Source organism: Phaethon lepturus, unplaced genomic scaffold (genome assembly GCF_000687285.1).
Source record: "Phaethon lepturus isolate BGI_N335 unplaced genomic scaffold, ASM68728v1 scaffold26739, whole genome shotgun sequence".
NCBI lineage: Eukaryota > Metazoa > Chordata > Aves > Phaethontiformes > Phaethontidae > Phaethon > Phaethon lepturus.
In genome coordinates this window covers 42609-56222 of record NW_010564571.1, presented here as the reverse complement: position 1 = coordinate 56222, position 13614 = coordinate 42609, and the positions used below count along the sequence as shown (strand labels likewise).

The 13614-nt window shown below is 37.6% G+C and overlaps 1 protein-coding gene across 1 annotated transcript; it reads left to right on the top strand.

Moving 5' to 3' along the window:
• The first annotated feature begins 1089 nt into the window (after positions 1 to 1089).
• Positions 1090 to 10967, top strand: LOC104626889 (F-box/LRR-repeat protein 21-like). Its single transcript, XM_010294917.1, has 6 exons — positions 1090 to 1186; positions 2609 to 2749; positions 5285 to 5736; positions 7221 to 7343; positions 8029 to 8200; positions 9559 to 10967. Exons 3-6 carry the CDS (start codon positions 5365 to 5367, stop codon positions 10200 to 10202), a joined length of 1311 nt encoding a protein of 436 aa, XP_010293219.1. The 5' UTR covers positions 1090 to 1186; positions 2609 to 2749; positions 5285 to 5364; the 3' UTR covers positions 10203 to 10967.
• The last annotated feature ends 2647 nt before the right edge of the window (positions 10968 to 13614 follow it).

Here is a 13614-nt window from a genome sequence, read left to right as displayed (position 1 = left end):
CGTGGCACTTCAGGACATGGTTTAGTGGGCATGGTGGTGTTGCGTTGATGGTTGGACTTGATCTTAGGGGTCTTTTCCAACCTTAATGATTCTATGAATACTGAAATCCTGAGTTAGAACAGAGGGAAGGGTAAACTCTCCCCCCAGTAAGGATGTGAAGTTTATTGTGAGGAAGATTTCAGTTATTTGGTGTGTTTTTATAAAAGCAAACTTAGTGATACTCTTGGGGGTAAAGCTTTGAATGATTATTTATAATGGAAGATACTGAAACACAAGCTTCTCTGTAATGTAATGTAATATTAAAAGAAAATAGTCTGGAGGGAGTTAGGGGACTTTTAATCTAAGCCCCCCTGATGTGGTAGATTGTGGTACAGCCACCAGGTTGCCTAACCTGTTGCCCGCTTTCTGGGAGCTCACGAACAGGGAGGAGGCTGCAGGCTGGGTGGTGTGCTGTGGACAGACTGCGGCTCCTGTCTTGCTCCTTGCATGTGACTGCGTCCCCAGGGTTGGACTGGCTTGGTGACTTAAGGCTGCTGCACGTTGGGTGGTAGGAAGCTGTGCCACGTGGCCTCCGTTTTGATCATCTGTCACGTAGTTGCCTTGGCCAATAGACAGCCTTGGCAATGAAGGGAAAAAGGCAGGAAAAACCACTTTGGTTTTTTTATCTGTGTTTTCCATGACTCTTAGATTACATTAGTACTTACAGACAGTGGTGTTTACCAAACTTCACTGCTAATGGTAATGATAATGCAAATATTGAATAACTTACTGTTTGCATTGTACTGTTGGCCAGTACAACATAAATGCAGTTACAACACTTGTTTCCCATCAGTTTTATACTTAATCTGACCTTGTGTTTCTATTGATGATACAGTATTTGCAATGTGGGATAAGGTACCTTGTGTTAAGATGATGCCCTCCAGCTTCTTTAGTAAAGCAAGAAAATGTATGCATTGATGTCGATGTATTTTCCTGTCATTTTTCCGTGGGATGTAACACAAGGGTTTGGGTGTTTTGGTTTTGTGGGTTTTTTTTGTTTTTTTTTTTTTCAAAAACTAATAAAGGTTTTTGTGGAATTTTATCTGGACAGGAGGGGAAAACAGACAGATGCTTGTGAGTGCTCCATGGCTGCAGCTGCCTCAGTTCATTCATTTATTGCCTGTTGTAACTTGGAAGCATTCTTTAGGTAAGAAAGCCCCTTCAAATGATGTTGTGCAGTTTTTAAACTTACACTTAATATATTTCTGTGCTGAATCTTTAAATTGCATCTCAGTGTTTTGATCTCTCAATTATAATGTTATTTATGTGTTCTGTTTACATGTGTCGTTATAAACCTACCTTTTATGAGTTAGAAACTGGCAGCACTTCTGCAAGTGAGTTTTGTTCACCATGCAGAGTTAGCAAAGGGGCAATCCGCTCGTTTCACAGAGAACATGAAGAATACTTGCAGACTGTATGTGCAATACAAGGCCACGGTAAATTAGATTTCTTCAGATGCCATCTCCAAACAAAGTTACTAATGTATATCAACTTTCTAATTGCAGACAAGCTTGACTATGCAGCTCTTAAATTTTCTGATGTGTGAGCTGAGCAACAACATTACTTGCACAGATTTCGGTACTTGAGTTTGATTTTGCTTAGGAGACAGGGGCAGCTTCTCCTGTATTCATAATTAACACATACTACATCTGTGTTAAACTTTACAACTGTAAAGCTGATATCAACTGGGTAGTTATTTCAAAATACGATCATATGACCCGGGAGAATCTAAAACTTCATGTCTCCCATCTTTTAAAGAAAAATGAAAAAGTTCAGTGTTACAGGGCTTCTGAAGATATTATTACTGGTTGAATACAATACTTTGTAAACATCCTAAGGTTGTAATGTAGTTCAGTTTTTAAAACTACTTTTTCATTTCAAACGTCATAATTTAGTACGCTGTGTGTTTCTATTCCTATAGCTTTCCATTAAACCATCTTCAAAGAGTACCAAGGTACTCTTTCATACTAATATACAGGGTAGGTTGTTTTGTATTAGTAAATGGGAGCATATTTGTACATCATTGGTATCTTTTTTTCCAGATAGAGTTTAATTAGCCAACATAGTTTGCTTACTGTCAAGATTATCATGATGCAGTAAGCATACTTTTGGAGTAAAAGTGAGTAATGTTTAAAGCCAAGAGTCCTTAAATTTTAAAATGTTAGAAGTCATATCTTTAAATACAACTATTTTGATTCATGTGTTTTTTTAGTATACAGTAAACTGAAAAAAATTTACTTTTCTTATCCAGGTTTGTAATCTCTTTAGGTAATATTCAAGAATCCAGAGGTGTATCTGTGCTGCATAAGGGTACTGATATGACTAAAATTGTAGATAGTGCAAAAACTAGATTCATGCCAACAATTACACCTTCCCATTAGTTTAAATGATAGTTTTCAGATAGCATTTGGTAAAACTAATTTACTTGCCACATTCCGTCGTTCTACGTCTGCCCTGCAGTGCAGAATGTACTATTCATCTCAATCTTTGTTCCAAAACTGAGTTTAGTCCCTCCAGTGGGTCTCCCAGACTTTGCAGAACAGTTTTTCTTTGGTCGGTGGCTTCACAGGTCAGTTCATCTTCTGGGACCCATCCCTGCCTTCTGGTTAAGGAGTCCATGCACACATACAGGATGACTCAACAGTGGGACGGATGTTCAGATACCAGAAAGGTCCTGGTAACTTGACAGGAACTTCCACATTCTTTGGAGGTATGTGTGCATGTAAACCTCTCATTGAATACTACCTAGATTATATCACATGGAACTATAATTTAGTTAACTTGTGTTTTAAAATATATGCTCTTGATAGTTTAAGTATTCAGAATGAAATAAGCATTCACATTTTCACAGCAAATATTAGGGCTTCATGTTTGGTAAAAACTTCATGATATATAACCGATGTAACCTTCTGGCTTTGCATTCCAGAGTGAGTAATATAATATAATTTTGCTAGTTTAAAGTACTGCGATATAGAATACTAAAAATAGAAATTCTGGAGTTACCAGTTTTAAAGGGATGTAACAACAAAAACTAGTTATGGTCATGTTTCATCAGCGAGAGCATAGATACTATGTATGCCATGCATACCTTGTCACATCTCTTGATATGTCTGGGCTGGATATGCTGCATCTGGTCTATAGGCTGGCCTGTGGTTTCAGGGAATGCCCTTTCTGGTAGTTCTCAGATGCCAAAATGGTTTTGTGGGAACCAGAACAGCACCTATGAAGCTCAAATAAGTTTCAAATAAGGAGGTGAAAATTCCACACCCCCCCGCCCTTTTTTTTTTTTTTTTTTTGAGAAACTTGCATTTTGCTGAAATGTTGCCAATTTGCATGAGAATAGGAAAAGCATAGAGAATTTGTTTAATTGTTTTTTGTTCTGGGCTTTAGTTTTAGGAAACAGCTGAATTTGTAATTTCTCTCAGGGAGGAGAAAAAAAAAGCAGGTATTTGACTCAAGCTAAACTTAGTAAGGGTATGAGCAACTGGGAGAGAGTTATGTAATAGTTAATTGCTACATGCACACATGCTGCTTTGGAATGCCCATTCATTGTGTGACTTGAAGCACTCAGAAGTCATAAAACATGGTCATGTAGATGATAATTTGATGAAATGGTCTAGTAGCAAAATGTTTGTTCATGCTGAGCTTGCGTCTTCATTACATTAGTAACCCTAATGTATTGTTTGGAGTGTATTGTTCTTCATTCTCTTTGACTTGCTGCCTTTGCTTGTTAATGTTTGCACATATGTCTATTCAGGGAGAAGAAACTTCTGTTACTAAATGTAATTTAAAGAGTGTTACTAGCTTATCCTTCTGCATATATCACCTATCACTATCATAAATGTAACTTTAAAGAGGCTGAGATCTTTAAAGATTCCTGAAGACTGCTAGAATAACTTCCTTGGTGGTTGAGATGATTTGTCAGGAGGACAAACAGTAGTGAAGCTGGTCGTACAAACAGCTCTCAATTAACTGGCTAGGTTGTTCTTTCCCATTTCTCAAAGAATGCACATGCTTTCTTTTCATAAAAATGGAGTTACACTTGCATATCAGACTTCTCATCAGCCATACAGATCAGATTTTATAAGTTGGGGAAAATGCCAGATAAGGTTTTGATAGGATAGTCTGTATTTTGGCAGCTGTTTCTGGATTATTTTTTTATTTCCTCCACCACCACCCCCTGCCAAATGAAGATACTGTGGAACATTTTCAGTCCAGAAAAACCATGCTGTGAGGGTTGCCATGGAAGATTGTTCAGTAAAAATAGATAATGTTTTCTGTTTGTTCTTGAAGAATGCATGATTGCTTTGAAAATGTTAGCTTCAGACTGGCTGGGAAAAGATAAGGTCTGGCTGAACATCTAATTAGTAGGACATTTGAGAAGGGGCCTCATCCCACCATAAAATGAAGTGGTATTTGAAGCAGTTAAGGCAGTTGTGAATTAACTGAATAATAGAATTCAGTTTAGAATGGACGTGAGTGGGTTGCACTGCTTCAGCATGTGAAGGCAGAGCTTCTCCTTATACTGGTCTTTTCTGAACTCACACATGGCAAACGTTCCTCAGTGAAGTCTGTTCATGCAGTTTGCCGCATTCCAAGGTCACAGTTCTTTTCTCATGCTGAAAAATAGCATGTGAACCTTACTTACTTTGCCCTGTTTTGATAAGTGGCCTCTGAAGTTGTTTGTTGTTAGTTGTACAAACATTCTTCCTCTGTCTGGCATGATTTTGAAAAAAACAAAGCAAATAAACAACCAGGCAAAGCAGTGGGGCAGGCAGGCAAAGCTTGTGAATCTGTCTGTTTCAAGCTCAGCATTGTTTAAAAAGGGAGTTTATGAATTGGGTTTTGTAGTTGATAAAATTCTTCTAGAAATCATGAGTAGACTCTGTAGTTTGTCTGCTGAGTTTAAACTTAAGCATACATAATTTGCTACTTCTAAACTAAATTGCTGTTAAATACTGTTTTTTTTCTACAAAGTGCTTTATATGCTATGAAGTGCTAACACCTAAAACTATACTTGGTAAATTAACAAACGCAGGTTCTCCAGATTCAAGTCAAGTTGTACAAAATAAAAGGTATCGAGAAAGAAGGTCCTTGGTTAATGTCTGTGCACTGGATATTGACATCTGGACTTAACCTTTTTTCATAGTAACATGCTGTATTTAAATTTTACTAACTTGTTATCTCTTACTGTGTTTTCACTACCTTCTCTCCCTTCCTCCCCTAATCTTCTGTATTTTTCCAGAGACCTACTGTATGTGACACCTTTCAGGAAACTGTGCAGTTTGCATACAGCTGATTGTTCAGATACCTGAAACTTTCACGATGAAGAGAGCCAGGCAGAAAGCTGAGGTTGAAAATGAAGCTCCTCAAACATCACAGAGAAGCAAAAAACAGAAAACTTGTTTATATGGCTCAGTGTTTGGTGAATCTGACTCTCATGCCTCAATGGACTGGGGAAGCCTTCCGCACCATGTTATTCTGCGTATTTTTCAGTTTCTACCTTTAGTAGATCGAGCCAGGGCATCTTCTGTTTGTCGAAGGTGGAATGAAATTTTTCACATCCCAGATCTCTGGAGGAGATTTGAATTTGAACTTAGCCAGCCAGCTACTTCTTACTTAAAGTCTACGCATCCTGATCTCATTCAGCAGATTATCAAGAGGCATGCTGATCATCTGCAGTACGTCAGCTTCAAGGTAAGTCTTGGAAGAACGGAGGCTTGTTTTGCCACAAGTTACTGTGGCATAATGTATGCAGCTTCTCTGTGTCGGTTGGCTCAGGAGTTACACCTGGGAAGTCTTATGTTTAAAAATGCAACTACTGCAACAATTTATTTCCACGCATGCACACAGTTTCCTTCTATTTCTGTACTCTAATCTTTACAAAGTAAAGAGCTAACATTGTGCAATACCTTGCTGAAGATTGAATGATATGTTTTCAGAATATACAGAATACGTAGTTTCTGTGAATCGGTGTTAGTGGCAATCTGAGTACTCAGTAGATTATTGTGCAGATAAATGTTTCTTACACATGGAAGCATTTGAGGGAACACATTTATCTTGTGTGTATAATTTTTTTGCAAAATAAGGCTATACAGTGAAGAATGTCTTGAAGTTTTAGAACCCTGCTTTGAAAAAATATGAGTAAGGGAGAGAGATTCTGTACCTGTATATTCAAGTCATTGACACATGAGGACATAATTAGTAATAGTAAAAGTGATTTAAATGACGGCTGTGTAGTCTCAGAGTTGAATAAATTTGGACTTCTTTCATTTGAATACTTGGTACAGTTCACTCTGCTAATCTGAGAAGATAATAGTTGGAACTACAGGTGCTTTCTTCACTTTTGACAGTCAGTCCTCCTTAGAGGAGGTCATTGTTCTCAGCTATGAAGGAAAAACAGAAGAAAGGACTGATATTAAAGCAAGGATGAAAAAAGAAGCTTGTGATTTCTTAGCACTGGTAGCAGTTTTACATTTGGAGATAAGGTGATTTGGTTGCACACCGGTTCATGTATAATCAGTTGTTAAATACTAATAAGTTCTGCACTTCATATAACTGGTTATAATGAATTGGCATTATAATGTCTTAATGCAGCTTTTAAGCGTTTTCAGCTACTCTTTTATCATCTCAGCTACTACAGAGGAGGAAGGTGAGATGAAATAGTGATTTGTCCAAAGTCAGTCATAGGCTTATAGATGAGTTGAGAATCAGTTCATTATTCAAGATGCAGAGGTGTTGTCCCTGCAGGTAAAATGGATTAGTTTGCTGGAGTACACCTAGGCTTTATCAAGTCTTTTTTCTGCTCTAAGAGTCTAGAATTGGCATTTAAAACAGGTGTATACATACCACTATCATAACACCAATACTAATTACAGTTATACTAATTACAGTTGTTGAGGAAGGCATGAGATTATTTGAAGAGAAGGCTTAGATTTAAGCTCTCTTCTCATACTAGAAATACCTAGCAGTCATATTCAGGAAGACTTTCTAATACTAATTTTCCTGAACTTTTTCTTGTCATGAAATTTCTAATGAATGTTGTGCTTTGTCCTTGTGGTAAATGCAGTCTGGTGCAGTACAGCTGAGTGGGTGTGCAACTTGCAGTCTTGGGTTTCCATGATGCTGTTTTCTAAATAATAATAAAAAGCGACTTCATTATTTTTAAATTGCTTTTATAGGTTGATAGTAGTACTGAGTCAGCAGAAGCGGCCTGTGACATCCTTTCTCAGTTGGTAAACTGCTCTATCAAGACACTGGGTTTGATTTCTACAGCAAAACCAAGCTTCATGAATGTCTCTAAGGTAATATTCTACAAACTGTAACTCGAGTAACTTAATTCACTCTTAAACCACTTTAGCTTTCTTATTGTGGTGTTATTCAGTTGATGGTAATTTTTATGAAGCAGTCTGTATTTATTGGCATATCTTCTTTAATTTGTGGCATCCATTAGTATTAGGAAAATAAGCATTGATTCCATTCATTAAGTTTAGTAGTGTTGATACTTTGTGGCATAGAGATGGGTATAGAAGGCTTGATTTTCCTCATTTCTGAGTTAAAAGATGCAATGACCACATGCTGCAACATACTGATTGTTTGGGAGGTTTTGTTTTTCTTTGATTCTGTAGGTCACAGCAGAGTTACTTGCTTGAAAATAAATGCCATTTCCTTTTTTTCTGCAAATGAATTCTAGATACTTCAGGCTCATTGCTATGTCCACTTATCCCTGTTTTATTACAGTGAAAAGATAAATTGGAGTAGATGAGTTAACTACTGAGTGTAAAGTTAATTTTTGTCACATGCAGCAGCATATTGTTAAACAAAGATTTCCTATGTTCATGTTCAAATAAGCCTTTCTTCATTACACAAAAAAGGGGATGCCTAAGGTTATTTTTCTACTTTCTCTGCATGCAAAACCCGAGGTTTAGATGTTGAAGTTCCACCTATCTTTTCCTATCTTTTTCTCCTTCCTTCAATTTCTCCAAACAGGCTCATTTTGCTTCAGCACTGACAGTAGCTTTTGTAAACTCCAAGTCATTATCATCGATCAAGATAGATGACACACCACTTGATGATCCTTCCTTGAAAGTTCTTGTTGCTAACAATAGTGATACTCTAAAACTGCTAAAAATGAGCAGCTGTCCGCATGTATCACCTGCTGGTGAGTAGTGAATATGTATGAAAAATGTAGTCGTAAAGTATCATAAAACAATTGTCAAGACTTAGTTTGAAACAAATTATTCATAAAACTTCTAGTGCTCTTCTGGGTCTCTTAGCAGAGGCATTTTATTGACCTAGTCTTGGCTTTGGACAGTTGGAATGGGAAGAATAATGTCTCTGTGTTCCTGAATGAGTTGTATTAATGAAGGTGGAGGTGTTCCTGCCTGACTGCATCTTCTAGAATCCTGGGGATGGTTTTTTTTTCTTCATTCTTCTCAGCTGCTTCAGTACGTCTGATGGTAGGCGTTGAGGAGGAAAAGCCTCCAAAGTTAGTGCAGGCTTTCAACACATGCTCCAAGGACTTGGGTGTTCATTGCCAGTTCTGTGTAAGGGTAACCAAATGTGTGCTGCTTAATGTGTGCAATTGTGTCAACTTAACTAACTGGCATTCTGTGGGAACACGGACACAAAATCCCCAACCCATGAATCAACTACTGGTTGGTGGGATAAGGGAGATGAAAGCAGTTGTCAATACCTGTTTTGCAAGGTGTTGTGAGTTTAACTCACTGAGCAAAAGTATTAATACTTCAAAGTTATATTAAAAAAAGATGGAGTGTATACAAATTTCAAAAACTGGTAGTGTAAGACTTCAGTCTTTCAGTCTCTGTAGTGCCCTCATGTGTCCAGATCTGGTAGTATGAACTTGCTTGTTTTAGCATTGGTTGGTGAAGGGCTCAGTCCCTTCAAAGTACAAGCTTGCAAGAAAGTTCAGAGGGCTTTTAGGTCCCTTCTCGTATACCTTTCTCCTGAAACCCTGGTGCTAGGGAAGGGGAATCCTGATCTGATCTCTTTCCTATATTCTTATCCGGAGTCTACAGAAAGTGATTGACTCTGTGTACTTCGTATTCCAACAGATAAGAGCAGTTATGTTGTTTATGAAAGGATCTGTTTTAGCATAGCTATCAAACTAGGCTACCGTTGGTCACTTAAATAGAATACGTAGATGAATGATGAAGGAAGGGGTATTAGGGAAGGGAACAGTGGTCACTTCAGCTGGATCTTACCTGATTTCAGTTGCCCCTTCAAAGTTGAGGGAATTCTGCACAGGGAAGAGCAAAGAGGAAATGCAAATCCAAGATGAACGCAACTAGTTAGACTTGCTTCTTTTACTGATAAGTATCTATGACTAAAACCCTGTAAAAGGATGTGGATATATAGAACTTCATCACATTTCATGGGGTTTGGGATATAGGCATGAATACTCAAGCCAATACAATTAGTACTTGCTTGTGCTTTACAGCAAACAACTGTGCTTATATTCACTTTTCATTTTACAGAGTAATTTTTTTTGTTCCTTAGGAATTCTTTGTGTTGCTGACCAGTGTCATGGACTTAAGGAGCTGGCTTTGAACTACTACATATTAAGTGATGAACTGCTGCTGGCTCTTTCGAGTGAAAAACATGTTGATCTTGAACACCTTCGCATAGATGTTGTGAGTGAAAATCCCGGACAAGTTGAATTTCACACCATTAAAAAGCAAAGCTGGGATGCTCTTGTTAAACACTCCCCCAAAGTCAATATTGTGATGTATTTCTTCTTATATGAAGAAGAATTTGATGCTTTCTTCAGAGAGGAAACCCCTGTTACACACCTTTACTTTGGTCGTGCAGTAAGCAAAGCAATGTTGGGTCGTATTGGCATGAATTGCCCAAGGTTAATTGAGTTGGTTGTGTGTGCTAATGGACTTCAGCCTTTGGACGATGAACTTATTCGGATTGCTGAGCGCTGTAAGAACTTAACAGCAATGGGACTTGGTGAATGTGAAGTAACTTGCAGAGGTTTTATTGAATTTGTAAAGATGTGTGGGGGCAGGCTTACGCAGCTTTCCATAATGGAGGAGGTACTGATTCCAGATAATGATTATAGCTTAGATCGACTTCATTTGGAAGTCTCCAAACACCTTGGAAGAATGTGGTTTCCTGATATGATGCCAACGTGGTAAATTCTCTACCTTTGTGGATAAAATGGTAGAATGAGGGTGTTGCTTTCTATGCAAATCAAGAATTTAAAAATGAAATGTGAAGACTGATTTCCAGCTTTGAGTTTTTCTACCTTGAGAACCTCTAGTAATGTAACAGCAAGACATTCTAGAATGTTAATGGTATATTGAAATAGAAAATAGATTAAGTGTACTTAACAGTTCTGAAAGTATGTTTGTGGTTTATAGGAGCTTCAGTGAAGGTGGGCTTCTCTGAGCTTCAGTTTAAATGTTCCATTCACATTAAAGTGGTTGGTTTGGGTTTTTTTTAATGTCTTTGTTTAGTCTTTCCAATGTAGTCAGAAGGGGGCTAGAGATACTTTTCTCCTTTTAGCAAATCTGTCTTTATTAGAAGCTGGGTACAACTTGGAGTTCAGTGTTACTTGTTTTATGTTTTATGCAGCTATTTTTCAAAATATTCCTGTTATAAATGTAAAAGCTTGTACATTAAAATACTTACGCTACCCCAGGTTATTCAAATGTCTAGCTTAAACTCATGCCAGTATATTAAAACATTGCGGTAAATAAGCTTATGCTTACAAAAACCTTTCCAGTTTTAAATTGCACTTTAACAATTTTGTCAGATTAGCTAAACTGTAGAGACTGCATTGTACAGTATGTTATTTTTCTGTCTTATGCATTAAATGGATGGGAAAGAGACCTTGTTAAAATTAATGAATTTAAAAGTTTGGATCTAGATTGCTTTGGTGAATGACAAAGCACTTTGGAAACTGCCAGAGTATAAGGAATAGCTTCTGGTTTGGGGAGAATTCAAGTCTTTGATTACAAAGATTAGATTAATATCTGAATGCTGTTCCATGCTTTATTAAGAGAGAATGAGGATCTCGTAAATGTGGCTGGTGAAGAGGAGGGATCAAATGGAATACAGTTGGTTTTGATCACTTTCTATCTAGAATCAAGGATTTACAGCACTTAAAAAACAAATGATTTGCCAGTTAGAGGCCAGAATGGCCTGTAGTAGTCTTGCCTGTATCTTGCAGAGCTGTGCTGTAAGCACAGATTTCTAGGGTGAGGGTTGCTGGAGGTGATCCTGGAATTTTTAATTCAGGACTGTTTAATACTTGTTGCTATTAATTGGGTTTTGAGGAAGAAGATTTTATTTTATTTCTTTACTTTCTTTGAAGGGGAAAGGAGTGGTGAGTTGATGTGAATCAAAGTATGTATTTTTGTGTTGACATTTTGCACACTGGAAACTGAAATGTGCTGTATACAGATTTTGCTGTAATTATTTTCATGCTGTAGTTGTTATATCTTCCTATTTATAATGAGACCTCTACCTTTGATTTGCTGGTAGTATTTGTCACATCAGATAAAATGTCAGTTTCTTCCACACTTACCACTTCTTTACTGCAAAAATAACAGCTGAATGGTTAAACCACCATTGTCTTGGACAGACTTGTTCCCAATTGCAAGCTACAGGAATTAAGATAACACATAATGCCCGTCTGAATCAGTAATGCGTTTCTTGCCTGTCGCACAGTTAAGAAGCATCTGACTCTGGTTACTAGCACCTCTTATCCAAGCACTTGCTTCCGTAACCAAGGGGATTTATAATTTTAAATTTAAATTTCATTTTAGATCTTCTAAACAAAAGATGGAAATATTTCTAAGCAATATTTGGTTTAAGATGTGTGGTTTGATAACAATAAAGTGATCTAATACATGCACTGATATTAGACTCCTACCTATCTGTTGTATCACATACATAGGTTAGGCAAGGTTCTGTCTTGTTAGACACTATATAGTTGACAAACCTGGGGAGAGGCCGTAGAAATGTTTAACTCTTGGATTATAGTCATTGTAATTTCACGTTCATGCCTCAAACTTGAGGATTTTTGACATGCTGAAACTGTAAAATGGATTGTGGACAAATCGTAGATGGTTGGTAGAGTCCTAGAGTCCTTCGTGTCCCTCTAGCCAATGTAATGGCATTAATGAAGTACCAAACACTAGTGGCTATACACAGAATTATAGTTCAGGAGGCAACTGTTAAGATGCTTCTTTGAATATCGTCCCTTTCTCTGTCCCTCTTACTAAAGCAGTTTTTCTGTGAAGCCATGAACGTTAGCTTGCTCCAGCTCCAAGCTTCTAGAAAAATGGGCCTGCATTTATTAATGTTGTGAATTTGATGCAATGATTATTTTTATTGGTGCATTTCCTCTGCTAACTGATCTTGACAAGTAAGACCAATTGCTACTTGAGTTTATGATTAAATGTCAACAGAATCGATACATTAGTCTCAGTGTGAAATAAGGATTCTTCACTGGTAGTGTGGGAAGCTAATTTTAATTGCAGGTAACTTCTGACATGTTAATGTTGCATTTTATAGTTTTAGCGTTAGATCTGTTTAGTGTCATGTGTTGGTGCTAAGGTATATGCGTTGTGCTTTGGGGAGGAGTGTCAAAACACTGCCCTGTGTAAAGCAGCGTTAGTTCTTCTTTTCCTTCTTTAGTAGGTCATCCTGAATGACTGCAGCGGAGGTATTGCACTTGGCAAGAACCTGTAGATAGCTGCCTGCTGCCTTTGCTTCCTACTATCCCTTGAGTAGCCTGTACTTAGAGCTCTGCGTGTCCGAGCTAAGACAAGTTCTGTTTATTTTATTGGCTTATTCCTAGTTCCGCTGCTCTGCAAAGGCTTTCTAAAACTCCACCTCTAAAGTGTATAATGCAATGATACAGTTTGTTAGAGTAACTAAAGCCCTCCAAGTGAAGTACAGAATTTACACCTGATATGCTAAGGAGATTCGTCGGCTCCCTAAAAAGTCCACGTTGCAGTGAGAAGCTAACAGTAGTGCACCTTTTCTGCCACGTGAGGGGCTGAGCTAGTTTTCACCCTCGCTGACCTTTCAGACTCCTTGAGAAAGCTTATAATTAGTCATTGCTAATTTCCTGATTCTCTTGTACATGTACAGTCCAACAAAAGCTGAAATGATTTTTCCTTGTGTGGAGTCTCTTTTGCCATTCGGTACAGATGTTGGTTGGTCTGGCATGACAGCTCCAAACAGCATCTTTTATGCCTTGTGGAGTGTTTCAGTGAACTTCCTTCTACTTTTCCTCTGTTTAGGTACCTTCAAAATCTAAAGTAATCTTGTTTGTCAAGGTGTAGTAAAGTTTGTCATTTAGCCTAAGATACAACGTTTGCAACAATGACAGGTATTTAAAAAACAGTACCTAACTGGTATCTGGAGTATATATTAATGGTAGCACCTTGCAATATTATGTAAGGCCCAAAGTATTGAGTCAGTAGTAATATAAACTGTTGTTGTGCATGTTGTGTAACTTTTTTAATGCTGTAAAATAGATTTTTTTTTTCTTCCTTTACAGAGATAGACAGTCCATGTGATAAGAAAAAACAA